Source organism: Equus quagga, chromosome 7 (assembly GCF_021613505.1).
Source record: "Equus quagga isolate Etosha38 chromosome 7, UCLA_HA_Equagga_1.0, whole genome shotgun sequence".
Lineage (NCBI taxonomy): Eukaryota > Metazoa > Chordata > Mammalia > Perissodactyla > Equidae > Equus > Equus quagga.
In genome coordinates, this window is record NC_060273.1 from 35914055 (window position 1) to 35931449 (window position 17395).

General features: G+C 42.1%; 1 protein-coding gene across 1 annotated transcript; it reads left to right on the forward strand.

Moving 5' to 3' along the window:
* The first annotated feature begins 3525 nt into the window (after positions 1-3525).
* TMEM225B (transmembrane protein 225B) lies at positions 3526-12520 on the forward strand. The gene is given in 5 exon segments (XM_046667739.1): positions 3526-3622; positions 3625-3732; positions 5334-5682; positions 9921-10030; positions 12222-12520. Coding segments are annotated over 5 exon segments (837 nt in total). The 3' UTR covers positions 12395-12520.
* Positions 12521-17395: the final 4875 nt, after the last annotated feature.

Here is a 17395-nt window from a genome sequence, read left to right on the forward strand (position 1 = left end):
CTGCCGCAGGGGGCTCAGGTCTGAGGGGCCCCCGGATAGAGGAAGCTCCACCCGAGCCTGTGGTTCTCAGATGCAGGTCCAGGCTCCACGGAGTCTGCAGCTCTTCTACTTTCCAGGGTCATAGGTCCTTTCTAAAATAATTAAAAACAAGTAAATAATAATAATTAAAACAATCGGTGATAGTAGATGACAGTTGTTTTGTCTTGGATGCCTTTGACAAAATAAAAAGTTGGCAGTCCTGTGTTCCCCCATTCTCTCTCCCTTTCTCACACATCCACATGAACACACCTGTTAGAAAAAATTCACTGGTTCCACTAAGTCCAGATTTGGGAATCAGCGACTGAACCGCTAGCTGTGGGCAGCCGGTGAGGTGGGAGGGGCATCCATGCAGAATGCTGGTCCCTATCCCCGCTCTGATGGACTGTGGGATCCAGACAGGTGATCCTTCTCTCCAGCTAGGTTTCCTTATCAGTACAAAGGGATCTACAAATCCCCTTTGATATTGACATGTCTGTGGTCCTTTGAATCTGGCCTATATGAATGTGTCCCCAAAATTGCATATCTCTGGGGCACAGTCATCCAGTACCAGCACTGAGGGCTGTGCCATGCAGGGCCCCGGCCTATCCCCAGAGGAGACGCAGTCCTCCTCACTGGAGAGCAGCCAGGCCCCGGGGACAGACAGGCCGTGGTGCACTGGGGCATGCCTGGCCCCACAGTAACACCAGTCAGGGGAGAGGAAAGCACTGTACCATGTGACATGTTTATGTGTCTCTCTCCCCAGTAGTTGCCAAGAACCTGGAGTTCCTGTCCTTTTTTTTTTTTTTTTTTTTTTTTAAAGATTTTATTTTTTCCCTTTTTCTCCCCAAAGCCCCCCGGTACATAGTTGTGTATTCTTCGTTGTGGGTTCTTCTAGTTTTGGCATGTGGGATGCTGCCTCAGCGTGGTCTGATGAGCAGTGCCATGTCCACGCCCAGGATTCGAACCAACGAAACACTGGGCCGCCTGCAGCGGAGCGCGCGAACTTAACCACTCGGCCACGGGGCCAGCCCCAGTTCCTGTCCTTTTTTCATCCCTGAATCCCCTCCATTGGCCTGACCTGGGCACGGGGCGTCCAGGAAGTGCACAATTAATTTTTGTGGAGGGAATGGATAATGGTTGGTGGCTGGGAGGGCTGCATGGAGTGGACAGGACCAAGCTGAACTTTGCAGGAGAGGTGGGATTTAAAAGGCTTGGAGGAGCAGAGAGGGCACCCCCTGGGATGGAACCCAGGCAAGGAGGCTGGAGGTGTTTGGGGATGACTGCTGTGTTCCAGGAGCTGAGGGAGTCATGGCCAGGGCAGAGTCAGGAAGGGTGGGTGCTTGGGGAACTTTATAAAGGGAAAACTGAGAGGATGAGGAAGGCTGATGAGATGCAAATGGGGGACAAAGGAGAAACCAGCATGGGCTCCAGGCTAGAGTTTGGGTGGTAGAGAGAATGATTGAGGTCCGGAAGACATTAAGGTTGGTTTTGGACAAGTTGAGGTTCAGTGGGGGAACAGGAAAGGGTTCAGACCAAAATGTCCAGGGTACTCCATCCCATCCAGAGGACGAGGGTCAAGAAGTAGCCATGACTCCTACTCGGAGAGTCTTAGCGCTAGGTTTAAGCTCAATGCTCTGGTCCAACGGACTTCATCATTTTAGAGTAAAGGAAAGCGAAGCAGTAAAGTTCAGGTGGCTTGTCCATACAGCCTGGAAAGTGGATAGAAGATCGAAAGGGGTGCTTTGGAGAAAGGGAAGGATAAAAATTTTCAGGTGGGAAGGAGAGAAACTAGTGAATGACAGAAAGGAGGAGAAAGCACCTTAGAACATTTCCAAAGCACTCTGACAGCATGCAAAGAGGCAAGTTGTTTGTCCATTTATAAACAGCATATTTGGGTGGGAGATGCGGGAGGGCACCCACACCTCTGCCCTCTGCCATTAGCTTGTTCTGCTATAGTGGTCAATAGCTGAAGTGAAGGGATCTACATCGGGGCCATAGAGAGGGCTGGGTGCCCGGGCACTGAGCACAGGTGTTTGCATAGGGTGTGGAGAGCAGAAAGAAGTGCCCTTACACTGAGGGCCTTGTCTTCCACACTCACCATGCACAGCTTGAAACCTTGGTACTGCCAGGCATGGCCCTGCTTAGGCGGCAGTCTCCAGGCCTGCCTTTGGGCATGACTTGAAAAGGACTGCTGTCTTAGGGTGCCCCTCACCTCCCTTGTCACATCTCTCACCTCCTGATGTCCCCCTTCTGTACTACCAGGTGGCCAGGGTCATCACAGTGCCATCACAGGCATCTGGATGCCTCCCAACCAGGCCCGCCCTCCCTGCAGCACCCCAGGCTCCCAATCACCTCCTCTCCTTACCACCTTGCCTCTCTCCACCTCAGGAAAACTCATTCCTTAGGGCTGCCAGGCTCGCAAAGGCAGTGAGGAAAACAGACTGTGGAATAAATCCGGTCTTAGGTTGTGAATGGCCACTAACCCCTTTTCCCACAGGGATATTTGAATTTTAAGAGAAATCTACTCCCCTCATCCTCCGACTTTAACCAAGCACCTGAGCCCCAAGCACTATGCTTGACCCGTTGGTATGCATGATTTCATTTGGCCCTCCTACTGACCTCACTGGGTAGGTGTCACAGCCTCCCTTTCCCACGTCGGGGACCCAAGCTCCTGAGAGTTTTAGCAAGTTCTCCAAGGTTACATAGCTAGCAAGGGATAAAGCTGGGACAACAGTCCCAGGCTTCTAAAGCCAAGTGCAGCCAGCACTTATCTTCCACGTCGCAGGTGTTCATTCAAAGGAAGACATCTTAATGACAGATGGTAGTGAAGGAGAAGATGTGAGGGATCCTTCACTGAAGGCCTTGCCCTCTGGGCCCAGAGGGTACCTAGGGCTTCAGGAGGCTCTGTGAAACTCTAAAACTATTTGTAAAACTTTCTATTTGCACATCATCTGCTCATTTTCAGCGGAGGGCTCCTCCCAGCCAGGTGGACCTCTGTCCATCTAAAACCCGGGTCCTGAGGCAAGAAGGCTAGTCACTGCGTAAAGGTACTTCAGACCCTGGCCTTAATATCTGCCCCTGGTCCTCATTCTGAAATCTCAAAAGGCAAATAGCTGACTGCAAGAGAGGGTGGTGGAGAGGTTCTTCTGTGGCCAGTGGGTGAGTGTTTACAGAATTGACCTGTTAGAACTTTAGTGCTGGAAGAGGTCTTGGGCATGGCCCAGTCCATCCTCTTCATCTTACAGAGGCAGAAATTGGATCTCAGAGAAGGGACCCCACATGCCCAAGATCATCCCCTGAGTTAGTGGCAGAAAATCTGTTATGAACTTTTTACGCCCACCGAAGAGGTGTGAAGGCTGTAGAGTTTATCGAGGCAAAGAAACAAACATTTACGGAGCGTCACTGATGTGCTAACATTTCTGCAGGCGTCATCTCCCTCGCCCTGTGCTGCGTGAGAATTCGGAATAGATGCCCCATCTCTCACTCTTACTTTCCCTTGCACAGGTGATGCTGACTTTAGAGGACAAGGACATGAAGGGATTCATGTGGGCCACAGCCCCAGCCTTGACCTCCCTGGGCTACCTGCTCATGCTGGTGGTCTTCATCTCCCTTTTTGGGTGCGGCTGGTGAACAAGGAGTCCCGTGAAGTGTTTTCCAGGGGCCTGTTTGAGAACTGCCTCCATATCAAATGCTGGAAGCTTTGACCCTTATCTGGTAAGGAGAGATGGAGGCAGGGACTAGGGAGAGGGAGATGGGGCCTGTGTGGGGACTGGGGAGTGACAGAGGACTGGTTGGGGCAGAGAGGACAAAATTTAACAAGCCTTTAAGGGCATTTTCTCTGAGCCTCCACTCTCTTGGCGTTAGAGGAAAGTAGGCAACTGGGAAGAGGTTAATAATGTCAGGCTGACCACTAGAGTCAGGAGCACATGTGTCAGCAACACAGTTTATTTCTAGGGTAGGAGTGGTTCCACCTAGGATGGGGGAGGGTCCCGGCCTACTCTTTGAGGCTCCACCATCTCTCAGGGCTGCCCTTAGCCTAGATAGACAGCAGCCTTTTGGATGGGTACAGCTCCTGGTTAGCAGAGTGCAGGCTGGATTTCAGCCCCTACTTGTCTGTCGGCCACACACCTGCCAGCTGTGGGTGGCAGCTCTGCAGATAATGTGCTCAGGCCTGGGTACCACATTTTCATGGGAATGTGCACAAATATATGAGTTCAGTAGACTATGAAGGCACTGACTCTCAAGACCATGTTTTACAAGGAAATTGGGGAGGTCATGAGGATGTCTGTCTTGGAAAAGAGGTGACCCTGGGAGACTTCGGTGCTATCTCCTGGTAATAGGAGAGGAGAGGCCACCGAGGGAAGATGGGCCAGACTGTGTGAGCTCTTTGATCCGGGGTTCCTCAACCTTGGCACGACTGACATTTTGGGCCGGATAATCTTTGTTGTGGGGCTCTCCTGTTTCTTGCAGGATGGTTAATAGCACCTCTACTCTCTTCTACCTACTAGATGACAGTAGAACCTCCCCCCCCCACCCCACCCCAGTTGTGACAACCAAAATTACCTCTTGGCATTGTCAAATATCAGTCGAGAAACACTGGTTTAACCCAAGGTAGATTCTAGGATATCTGGGTCTTCAGCACACCTTTATTACTTTATCCTACCCCTAGCTGTCCATCTCTGCATGCTTTGGAGGGTAATCTAACTCATTTTAATGTGGGTCTGAATCATGCCAACAGTAGGAGAGTGACTCACCCTGTCTTCAAGACTCTGGCTTTGCTATTTTGGGTCTGTCTGTTTCACTCTATTCACCAGGATGATTAAATAGGAGTGTGGGGGTTCCCCACAGAGTTCAGAACATCTTGACCTTACAAAGTTCTGATTTTCCACGGGTGACTTATTTCAGTGTAACCAATACAGATGTGATTCTTCATATTTCCACAGGCAACAAGTTTTATCATGAGAGTTTCATTTTCTGTTGTTTATTAAAACCACCGTTTTTCCTAAATGGATGACAGATGCATGGTTTCCCCACATGATTTGATACAACCAGATTCACATAATAATATTTGTTGAGAATTAGTGATTTCAGTATCTGAAATTGTCCATATAATTTTTTTTTCATTTACTTCCATGTTGTTGGGAACAAAATGGTGGGCCCAGAACATTCCTGGTGGCAAAGTGTCAGGGTCGGAGCCTTGGTCCCAGGCCAGGCTTTAGGATCCGAGGGTGGCAGAGCTCCAGAGGCCGTCTGTGCCCAGGCTCTGTGGGGCTCTGCCCTTGCGGGTCAGGGTGCCTGCTCTCTCTCCCCTTCAGTGTACATCATCCTTGGCCGCTTCTTTCTGCTGTCTGCAGTTGTCTTGTCTTTCCTCACCACCTTCAGCATGTGGTCCTTTGCTGCTCAGCTCTTTCTAAGGACCCGGAAGCACAACTTTGTGTCAGCCTTCATCAGCTTCCTCACAGGTGTGGAACTGCAGGCAAGCCTTGGGGAGGAGTCCAAAGGCAGGGAATCTGTGATGGTCTCTGTGATGTCAGGAGCGAGAGAATTTTTAGGGCCCCTCTCCTCTGTTGCCTTCTCTGTGAAGCAGCCCGCCCCCATACCCACCCCTCAGGATTTACTATGCCTCTCCTTTAGGGCTTCTCAGTTGCTCTGTACCTGCTTCTAGCACAGCCCTTACCTTGTTGGCTTGGGGTCATTGGTCTGGGAGTCTTTTTACCGTAATCTCTATCCCAGTGATTATCATAGACTCTACCACAAGAATTATAATAGAAATATATAATATAAGCAAAATATAAATATTTCTTGTCTGAATGAATGGAAGAGACCATCTCTGCCATTTGGAACCTTTTGACTTTGGGAGACTGAGCAAGGCCCTACCCTGGGAGGCTCCCATCAGATGGAGGAGATGGAACACTCAGCACGGGAAAACCAGGTTGAGTTTCATTGAAACGTCACACCCAGACGGCCCACCTGGAGTCAGCCCAGGGCACGGACACAGAGGGTACCCAGGAAAGGGATTTCTGATTACCGGCCCCTGGGAAGTGAGACAGATGGGCTTTGAGACGAGTTGGGGAGCAGGGTGAGACAGGCTTGTGCAGTGGCTCAGAGAGGGCAAGCGTTGTGGGCAGGAGAAAGGAGCCTCCACGCAGGAGTCACACAGGCTGTGGGCCACATGGCTCTGTTTGGTTAAATCTGAGGAAGGCTGGAGCAAAGGCAGGAACCACAGGAGGAGAGCAAGAGTACCCCTTTTATCTTTACACACCATGACCATCTAAGCTCTTAATCTTCTCTGATTTTGTCCCTACCCCTAACTTCTTCCCATTATATTAACCTGACCCATGATCATAATCTATTTTAACTTGATTTTTATTATACATTGAATATATAAAAAGTATTTACAATATATCCTTAAGAAACAACTAGTTAAAAATAAACTGTACACCTGTATTTCCACCATATAGTTTAAGAATTAGCCTTATTTCGTGAAATCCATTGTTTGTAAGTTACTCCCTTATTTTATGTACCACTAAGAAAGAAAAGTTGATGCCAAGTATAATTCTTGTAAGACACAGCCTCATCTCAGAGATGTTAAAATGTGAAAAAAATTGACTTGTCAAAATTAATGAAATATGGTGGAACATTAAGTATCTTTGAAGTCTTCACCCCTCAACCATGTAGCTTCTCCTCATCTCATCCTCTTCTGTCCCTTCAAGAACCAATTATTCTGAAAGTTATGTTAATCATATTTACTACACATATAAATAGCCTTAAACAATATATTATTTAGTTTTTCATGCTTTAAAACTTTGTACAATCATACTTTATTTATTCTTCTGGAATTTGCTATATTTTATCAACCTTATAGCCTTGAGATTCTTCCATGTTGATATGAGGAACTAAGCTTTATTCATGTTTACCACCTTAAGTGTTTAGTTGTATAACTAAGCTTGCCTGTAAAAGAATCACAGTATTTTTCTAAGGGAGAATTTTAAGCTCATGATTCAGTTTTTTTTAATGATTATAGGACTATTCAGGTATTTTTGTATCTTCTTGAGTCAGTTTTAGTAATTTATATATTTCTATAAATTTATACATTTTATCAAAGTTTTAAAATTTATTGACATAAAGTTACTCAAAATAGTTTCTTTTTTAATTTTTTTAATTTGTGCTGCATCTGTTAGTTATGTACTTTTTTCATACTGAATTTTCTCTTTTTTCATTACCAATTTTGTCAGAGGTTTATCACTTTTTTAGTCTTTTCAAAGAACCAGGTTTTAGCTTTCTTGAACCTTCATATTTTATGTTTATTTCCTATTTAATTTTTGCTTCTTATTTTGAACTTCTCTCTTTACTACTTTTTTGCATTTATGCTGCTATTCCTTTTCCAATTTGTTAAATCAAGATCTAAACTCATCAATTATATCTTGTTTCCTGAGCAGGCATTTAAAGCTTTAATTACCCTCAAAGAATTGCTTTATTTGCGTCTCCCATTTTGATGTATAATATTTTATGTTATTGTTCTATTTAAAATATCTTCCGATTTCCGTTATGATTTCTTCTTTGATCCATGAATTATTTTAAAGTATACTTTTAAATTCCCAAGCATAGAATTTTTATTGTATCTTTGTGTTAATAATTTTAATGTAATATCAGTTTGATGATAGATCATGGTCTGTGTAATCCTAATATTTTCAGATTTCTTGAGACTTGCTTTATAGCCTACTTTGAGGTCCATTTTCATGTTTCATGTTCAATGCAACCTTTTACCTATAAACGTTAGATCAAGCTTATTTATTATATTGTTTAAATCTTGATTTAGAATTGTTATATTTTACTAGTGAACTGAAATTTTTATCATTATGCTGTGATCCTTTTTATTTCTAGTAATGCTTTTTGTCATAAAATCTGTTTTATCTGATATCACTATAGCTACTTATACATTTTTTAGGTTAGTATTTGCCTATTAGATCTTTTAATCTTTTACTTTAAACCTTTCTCTGTCTTCATGTTTTGGACATCTCTCATAAATTGCTTATGATTTTTTTCCCTCTAGCTTTATAATCTTTGTCTTTTAGATGAGCATTTAGTTGACTTACATATATTGTGACTAATGATATATTTGAATTTTTCCTACCACCTTAATTTGTGCTTTCAGTTGTTTTTTCTGCTGCCAAACCCCCCACCTCTCTTGCCTTGCTTTGGATTGATTGAATTTTATGTATATAATTCTCATTACATTTCCCCCCTCTTTATTTTGAAAATTATATGGTCTACTTGTGTTTGTGTAGTTGTTACTCTTGACATTTTAACATGCTTACTTAACAAAGTTGAAAGTGAATCATCATATTTAGTCTCCTCAGAAATAATACAAGGACCTCCTGCCCTCCTAAGTTATATGCTGTTTTGTCCAATGTCTCAGTTTCTTCTAGTTTTTAAAAAAATTCTACACATTTGGCATTATTATTATTTTATGCATTTAATATTTGTTTGTTTAAATTTACCACATATTTCGCAATTTAGTTGCTCCTCAAAGCTTCTCAGACTTTCTGTCTAAGGTCAGTATCCTTCTGCCTGAAATATATCCTTTATAATACTTTTTAATGAGGGTCAACAGAGATACACTCTCTCATATCTTGTTTGTGTGAAATTATCTTTCTTTCATTTTTGTTCGTTAAAGTTAGTTTTGCTTGGACACACGTTTTTAAGTTGACGGTTGTCCTCCCAGCATTCAAGATATTATTCTGTTATTTTCCCACCTCCATTGTTGTTGAGAAGTTGGCTCTGTAAAAATATCACTCTTTTTGAGGAAATCTTTCTTTTCTCTCAGACTTTCTTTGGTATTTTGAAGGGTATGTATATTTGTGTTATGGTTTGTTGCGTGAACTGAATCTGAGGAGTGGTGTCTTTCAGAATTTCTAGAACACTTTTATCTTCTCCCAATTTTCTTTCCTTTTTGGGACTCCAGGAAGACATCTGTTAGATCTTGTTACCCCATCCTGCATGTCTCTTGATTTCTCTTTCATATTTTCCATCTCTTTGTCTTTCTGGGCTGCATTCTGAATAACTTACTTAGATGTATCTTCAATTTCATCCATTCACTTTTTAGCTGTGTCTGATCTGCTAATTAACCTATCTATTAAGTTTTTATTTCAATTTAACTAAAAGTTGTATTTCTCCTAAATATTATCATATTTTATACCTCTTTATCCTTACTTATATTTTAATCTATTCTCTAAATATTGTTTTATTATAATGTTAAACATACTTCCCTTGCATTCTGGTCTTATAAGTTTAACAACCTAATTATTTGCAGGTCTGACTCTATCCACTGCTGTTTCTGTAGGCTCTCACTTGTGGTGTCTTATTTCTTGGTATGTTTTGTGTTTTTTGGTATGTGTTTGACTGTGGATGCATTTTCCTTGGAATTTTTTTGGTGGAAGCTTTTTGAGGCCTGTATTTAAAGTGTTTCCTCACAAAAGGATTTGGGAGAGTGATGTCAGCATCATGGAGATGTGAGATGCTCCCTTTGTCTCTCCCCTTCAATCTACATCTAGTAAAATATCCATAACTCAACAACAGCTCCTCTGCCCAAACACTAGGATGCTGGAGAGATCTACATATCTGTACATCTGAAGGTGGGTGGGTTGGAACACACAAAGGAGGTGGAACTGGGGGAACAGTGGAGGCAGTGCCTGCAATCCTGGCCCCCTGGCCATGGTAGCTGAGCCTGCAGCCCCAGGGAACCTGGTGGCAACAGCAGAGGCAGCACACAGGACTCCAGCTTCCCAGCCACAGCAGTGCCTGTGGCCACAGGGAAACAGGCAACAGCTGCAGTGGGGCCTGTGATCCCTAGCCACAGTGATGCCTGTGACTCTAGGCCACCCCCCTGCTCCCCGGTGTAGCAGTGGTGCCTGCAAACCCAACAACTCCAGATGTGGTGAAGGTGCCTGCAACCCTGGCTCCTCCACCAGCTTCCTCCTTCCCCTGCTGTGGGACCCTGGATGTGGTGGAGGTGCCTGCCAAGAACATACAATGGAGAAAGGAAAGTCTCTTCAATAAATGGTGTTGGGAAACTGGCCAGCCACATGTAAAAGAATGAAACTAGACCACTATCTTACACAGAAATTAACTCAAAATGAATTAAAGACTTGAATATAAGACCTAGAAGAAAACTCCTAGAAGAAAGCATAGGTAGTATGCTCTTTGACATCAGTCTTAGCAGTATGTTTTTGGATATGTCTCCTCAGGCAAGGGAAACAAAAGCAAAAATAAATAAGACTATATCAAACTAAAAGCTTCTGCTTGGCAAAGGAAACCATCAACAAAATGAAAAGACAACCAACAAATGGGAGAAGTTATTTGCAATCATATATCCGATAAGGGGTTAATATTCCAAAATATATAAAGAACTCATACAACTCAACAACAAAAAAGCAAACAACCCAATTAAAAAATGGGCAGAGAATCGGAATAGACATTTTTCCAAAGAAGACATACAGATGGCCAACAGACACATGAAAAGATGTTCAACATTACTAATTATTAGGGAAATGCAAATCAAAACCACAGTGAGATACCTCACAGTTGTTGGAATGGCTATTATCAAAAATATAAGAAATGACAAGTGTTGGAGAGGATCTGGAGAAAAGGGAACCCTCGTACACTGCTGCAATGGCAATGCAAATTAGTGGAGACATTATGGAAAACAATACGGAGATTCCTCCAAAATTAAGAATAGAACTACCATATGATCCAGCTATTCCACTTTTGGGTATTTATCTGAAGAATATGAAAACACTAACTCAAAAAGATATATGCACCCCTATGTTCATTGCAGCATTATTTACAATAACCAAGATATTGGAACAACCTAAGTGCCCATTGACAGATGAATGGATAAAGAAGATGTGGTATATATATACAAGGGAATACTACTCAGCCATAATGAAAGACAAAATCGTGCCATTTGCGACAACTTGAGTGAATCTTGAGGGTATAAGCTAAATAAGTCAGAAATAGAAAGTCAAATATGAATTTCATATTATTATTTCATTCACAAGTAGAAGATAAAACAACAACAAACACGTATATACAGAGAACAGATAAGTGGTTACCAGTGGTGAAGTGGGTAGGGGAAGGATAAAATGGGTAAAGAGGGTCAATTGTATGGTGATGGATGGAAACTAGATTTTGGTGGTGAGAACACTGTAGTGTATACAGAAGTCAAATTATAGTGTTGTACACGTGAGACATATAATTTTGTAAACCAATAGTAGCCCAATTAAAAACAAAGTGGATTTGCATTTGCTTCTGCTTGGTGTTTGGGTGTACGACTAGCCTAAGATCACAAACAAAATACATAGGCATTGTGAATTTAGCTTTAGACCCACATAATAGCTAGCCTGTGTTTACAAATTCTCAGTCAATACAGGTAACTTTGAAGTTCCAGCTTTACGTGGCAGACTCTTATTAAATTCCCCATCTTGTCAGACCCTGGGCTTTTTCTCCTACTTTTTGTGCCCCAGATGGCCAACAGAATGGAAAATCAGGTCACCTGGGCTGAGTGTATATCTCCCAGGTGAAGGCTAATTGTGGGCTTGCTTAACTCTTTAGATTCCTGTTTTCACTATGGTTTTGGCTTTTGAGAATATCTTACTTTGACGCCAGCTTGGCATTGCATTAAAAAATTTGTTTCTAAAGAAATATTTTATTTAGAATTTTTGCTGTTTTTAGTCGGAGAGTATTTAGTCTGCCATAATGCTGAAAACAGAAGTTGTCTTTTATCATAGTCTTATCCTTAATACAGCATTTATTATTCACTCAAGATATATGAGTTATTTCTTATGAATACTGATTCCCTTTTCCCTTTCTTTTGCTTCTTGAGTTGGGCATCAAGAGACCTGGGTGTTGTGTTTCACCTTCTTCTCTTAAACCTTGTTTTCTTACCTATTAATGGTTAGACAGTTGCCAAGATGCCTTCCAGCACTGGCCATGGTTCTGTGATTTTACCCATCTATTTGTGTACCTGGTCTTTTGATGCATTCTGTCTTTCCTTCTGTCTCTGTAATACTCCAGGTTGGAGGGGAGAACTAGGGAGGATAGGTATAGCTCAGAGGGAGTCGCAGTAGACGAGAGAGTTCCTGACCTCTAGGGCATGGAGCTCAGCACTCTCTAACCCGACCCAAACTTTTGCTGTTACCTAGGTGCCATCTGCCTCTTTCAAGAATCAGCCTGCCTTGGCTGCCATTTGTTGCCCATTTCCCAGGATATTGAGGAGACCAAAGGGATCCTGCACCTGGTAAATCTGGAGAGTCTGGGAGGGTAACTGAGCTCAATACAAAAGGAGACTTTGCTGAAGGAAGAAACAATTGTGTAGCCCAGGGTAGTCAGTCCTCTACGCTTCGTCAAGCTGTGTGAGTATACGTGTGTTAGGTGTATGTGGCTCCCCCTTGTCCGCCAGTCTCTGCTGCTTCTGATGAGCTTCTTGGGTGTCAGATCAACCCTCCACTCCCCCATACTCACAGGGATTCTATCTTGCTCATATTTGAAATTTGATAAAAGATTTTTTAATGCTTCTGAGCTTCCTGAGTGGTTTATTTTTGCAGGTGTTTTCAGTAAAAGAAGGACTATTGTCCGTTAATCCATACCAAAAAAACCCCAAAAAAACCTAACAACAACAAAAACCACCCCCCGAAACCCCAAAGCAGCCTGGAGGGCAGGAGGGAAGGTAGGAATATTACAAAATGATCAAGTGAAGTGAGCTTTTGTAAAAGAAAAACTGAACAGAATACAACGACAACAGAGGGTGTTTGAGTTAGTGATATTAAAAAGAAAAAGCGATGTCCCTAAATAAAAGCGTGACTCAGTACAGGAAACTTTCCTGAAGCATGTGTTGGAGGGAAGGGTTGGGAGTGGTTAAAGGTGAAAGCTTGCCCAAGGTTGAGCTCCTAGGTCTGAAAGTCTGAGCCTAGTGAGTTTATGCCTCTGAGGAAAGCATAGGCAAGTTAGCCAGTCAACACATCGGCATTCCATCCTTTCACTCGAGCCAGAGGTCTCCTGAGGGCACCCCTAAAGTGCTCCCCTTCACAGCCCTGATGGTGCTTACAGACTGGGGAGCACTCAGCCTCCCAGTTAGGATGAGTATAGCTGGGAAGTACAAATGCTTTGGGGCAGTCGGGAGGCTAGAAATTGACCCAAGCCCTCTGCCAGCTTCATATCCACCCTTCATCTCAATGATACCAAGTAATAATGCCTCCCCACGTCTCTCTCTAAAGAACACATATGTGGAGAAAGTGCTTAGAACTTAAGCAGTGCAACTTCAAAAACCAGCTCCCTGTAGGGAGCCGTGTATGTCTTTCTGGAGAGGAGATGTGACGGACACGGCTAGAGTCAAGCGGGCTCTGTTGTGACCATTAAACAGTGTTCATCAAAGGCTGACCTTGTGCAGTGCACCATGGGGGTACACAGAGGTATCAGAACCACTTCCTGTTCTCCAGAGGCTCAGACTCAAGCAGAAAAACTAAGAGATATACACTTTAAAAACAGCCAATAAGTGTTTTAGTTAGATTATTTTTAGTCTCTTATTACATTCTCTTCAAAAGTTGTCTTGAGAGTTTCTTATAGGAATATGGTGACAGCTTAGTTCTGGTCTTCTCACTTTTCCACCTAAAAACAAAAACTATATAGGAACTATAATTGTCAGTGAAACTAAGGATAGAGAAAATCTTCAACCTCTAAAATAGGTAACTGTGGCCCACACCACCCTAAACCTGCAGAACCAGGATGGGAAGCCACAACTGGGAGATTAACATGGTGGGTACAGTGGGGTGAGTCGGAGAACATACAGAGGTGGCGAATTCCAAAAATCATGAGCAAATATTAACCTTCAGGTGACGGAGGAGGACCCACCCTGAGAAGGAATGGCCATGGACAGGACAGAGAAGAAACATGATGGGGCATGTGTGTTGGAGAGGCAGAGAAGGCATGGAACGTGCCTGGAAACCTATAAAGGGAAAGATGTAAGAAGGCACCACTTGTAAAAGAAAGATCACCTTGGAAGGCAGATAAGACTATCATTTGATAGAATTGACTGGTGGAGAACATAAGTAAGTAAGTGGTAGTACAAGCCTTCTGAACCCAGTTAGGATATAAGGGTCAGAGGAATCCTGGCCAAGTGGGGAACTATATATTGAAGTATCCCTCAGCGTAGCAGTGGAAGGAAGAGCACTCACACTGAGAGTGGGATCATTCCGCTTACCTGATGCCCCTTCCACAGTATCCTCCTGCAAACAGCTGGGCCAGGAAAGTCAAACTCATTCAAGCAGAAGAGTAAAACAGCAATATCAGTACAAAGGTGTTATAAGAAAAAGCAGAAAGAGAAGCAAAAGTCTGGATATGAAGAAAACTCAGCAGAAAATGGTTGCCACAATGTGGAGGAAAATTATAATCCAACATTCCAAGATAAATTTAAAAACTTAATGAAGCAATTTCAGCTAGGAAAAATAAATCCCACAAATCAGAATTATAGGAACTTAGAGAAGAAACATCCTGACCCCAGAAAGTGAGGGCCAGATAACGGGAGGATATAAAATGGGAACTGATCAAATTCAAGAAAGAGCTGGAAAAAGTCAGAAACGAAGACTAAATTACAAGAAGCACCAGAGAGAATAGATACCAGAACAGTAAGAGGTATAAAGGATAAGAATAATAAATGTGCAGAAAATGAAATAAAGAAATGAAAAGGATTAGAGGGAGTGAAAGCTATAAAAGACAGGTAAAGGAGTTCCACCATGTATAAAATTGGAGTCCCTGAGGCAGAAAACTGAAATAAAGGAACAGAACAAATATTTAAAACTAAAATTTGAGAAAACTGATTGAAATAAAGTTCCTTTCTATTGAAAAGGAACCTACTGGAAAGGAGTAACATTTACTTGGGAAAATTGATGCAAGATGCTCAACTTCTACCATGGGGCAGTGCTTTGTTTTTTACTGGAATAGACACTCTGGAACAAAGCACTGCCCTGTCATGGAAGGCCTGGAGCCTCTGTACTTTCTTTATGCACAAATACTGGCATACAATGCAAAATTACTAGACATGCAAAAATGTGACTGAAGAGAAAAAAACCAATAGCTAAGCAGATGCAATGATGATTCAAATATTGGGGTTAGCAAACACAAACTTTAAAATAACTATTATTAAACTATTGTTAATATGTTAAAGAAATTAGAATAAAAGAAATGCAAAATTTCAAAAACTGGAGAAAACGCTATTGAAATGTCATTTCTCCATTTGAGATCTGCAAAAGTCAAAAGTTGGATGCAACACATTCTGTTGGCTAAGCTATGGGGAAACAGACACTGTCATATGTTGCAAATAGAACTGCAAAATGATATAATCCATATTGAGGGGAATCTGGCAATGTCTGCAAAACTACAAAAGTGTTAATACTTTAAATCAACATTCTCAGTTTAAGAATTTATCCAACAGATACACCTGCACACATATTTAAAAATGATATAGGTGCAGGGTTATTAATTGCTGCAGCATTTGTAATAATAAATGATTAGGAGCAAGTCAAATGTCCATCAATAGGGGACATATTAAATCAATTGTGTTACATCTACACCAGCTTAAAAGAAAATGAGGGGCCGGCCCAGTGGCGCAGCAGTTAGGTTCGCACGTTCCACTTCAGTGGCCCAGGGTTCGCCAGTTCGGATCCTAGGTGCGGACATGGCACCGCTTGACAAGCCATGCTGTGGTAGATGTCCCACATATAAAGTAGAGGAAGATGGGTGCGGATGTTAGCTCAGGGCCAGTCGTCCTCAGCAAAAAAGGGAGGATTGGTGGCAGATGTTAGCTCAGGGCTAATCTTCCTCCAAAAAAAACAAAAGAGAAAATGAGACAGATATCTATGTACTGATATGGAATATTTTTGAAGACATATCACATGATAAAAAACAAGGTATCAGTGTACTTCCTTTTGTGTAAGAAAGGGGGAGAAGACAGGAGAAAATATATGAATATTAGTATCTGCAAATAAATACTTGAAAACTATACAATAAACTAATAAATCTTTAGAGATGGGGGTAGATTAGGGAATGGGGTGGTGGAGTGGGCAAAGGCAGGAGCAATAATTCTGTGTGTAACTTTTTATATGATATTGATTCTTGAATCATGCAAATGTGTTACCTATTCAAAAATTCGTATGAAATAAAACATTCATATTAAAATTAACAGAAACAGAGGAAAAGATAAAAAAAGCCCATTCATAGGAAAAGAAATATAAGTAAGTAGCTTATGAATAATAGTTGACTTTACTCATAATTAAGATATGCAAATAAAAATAGGTCACTATTTATTTCACTTGTCAGATTACAAAGATGAAAAAGTTTGATGAGATCCAGTGTTGATGAGATTGTGGAGAAATGAACATTATCCCCCACTGTTTGAGGGAGTGGAAATTGATGCAGGCTCTTTGTAGGATAATTTGGCAACAGCTGACCAAATTCAAAATGCATGGATAACTTTTAGAGCCAACGATTCCATGTACAGGAATTCATCCTTTAGGTTTATTTGCAAAAGGTGCACAAGGAATTATGTATAACAATGTTCATTCCAGATTTCCGGTAAATCCTAATGTTGGAAACAACCTCAATGTCCACCAATAAGCTTCATAAATCCTGGGAAATACATGCAGTGGAATACTGTGCAGCTGGTGGAAAGAATGAGGTAGATCAGTATGTGTAGACATGGAAAGATATTGTTTAGTGTATAAAAACAAAGTGCAGAACAAAGTACAGCATGGTTCTGCTTTGGAAAAAAAAAAGGATATGCATTTTATGCTTAGTTTGCCTATAGCATTTCTGGAAAAATTCCTGAAACCTGCTTCATGGCCTCATGCTAACCTCTGACTCCTCAGGCCTCCTTGTTGGTTTCCAGCCCTCCTCTCTGCTCAGCTTGGACTCTGTGGTCACTCAATACAACATTCTCCCACTACGGCCCTCATTTCCGTCCCCTTGGCATTCTCTCATAATAATCAATATTGGTTTAACTCAGCTGTTTGTTTTCTGCAGATCTGCCCCTAGATTGCACAAACAACTGTATGGATTGATTCTCTCAGTTGTTTTGTTTTCAGTCTCACTTGAGTATTCAGTGTGGCTTGACAATCTTTCCATGCACCCTACAAATTTTTCCTACATCATTCCTCACAATAGATATTCCAATTTTTGTTTTTTTTAAGATTGGCACCTGAGCTAACAACTGTTGCCAATCTTCTTCTTCTCTTTTTTTTGCTTTTTCTCCTCAAATCCCCTCAGTACCTAGTTGTATCTTTTTAGTTGTGGGTTCTTCTAGTTGTGCTATGTGGGATGCTGCCTC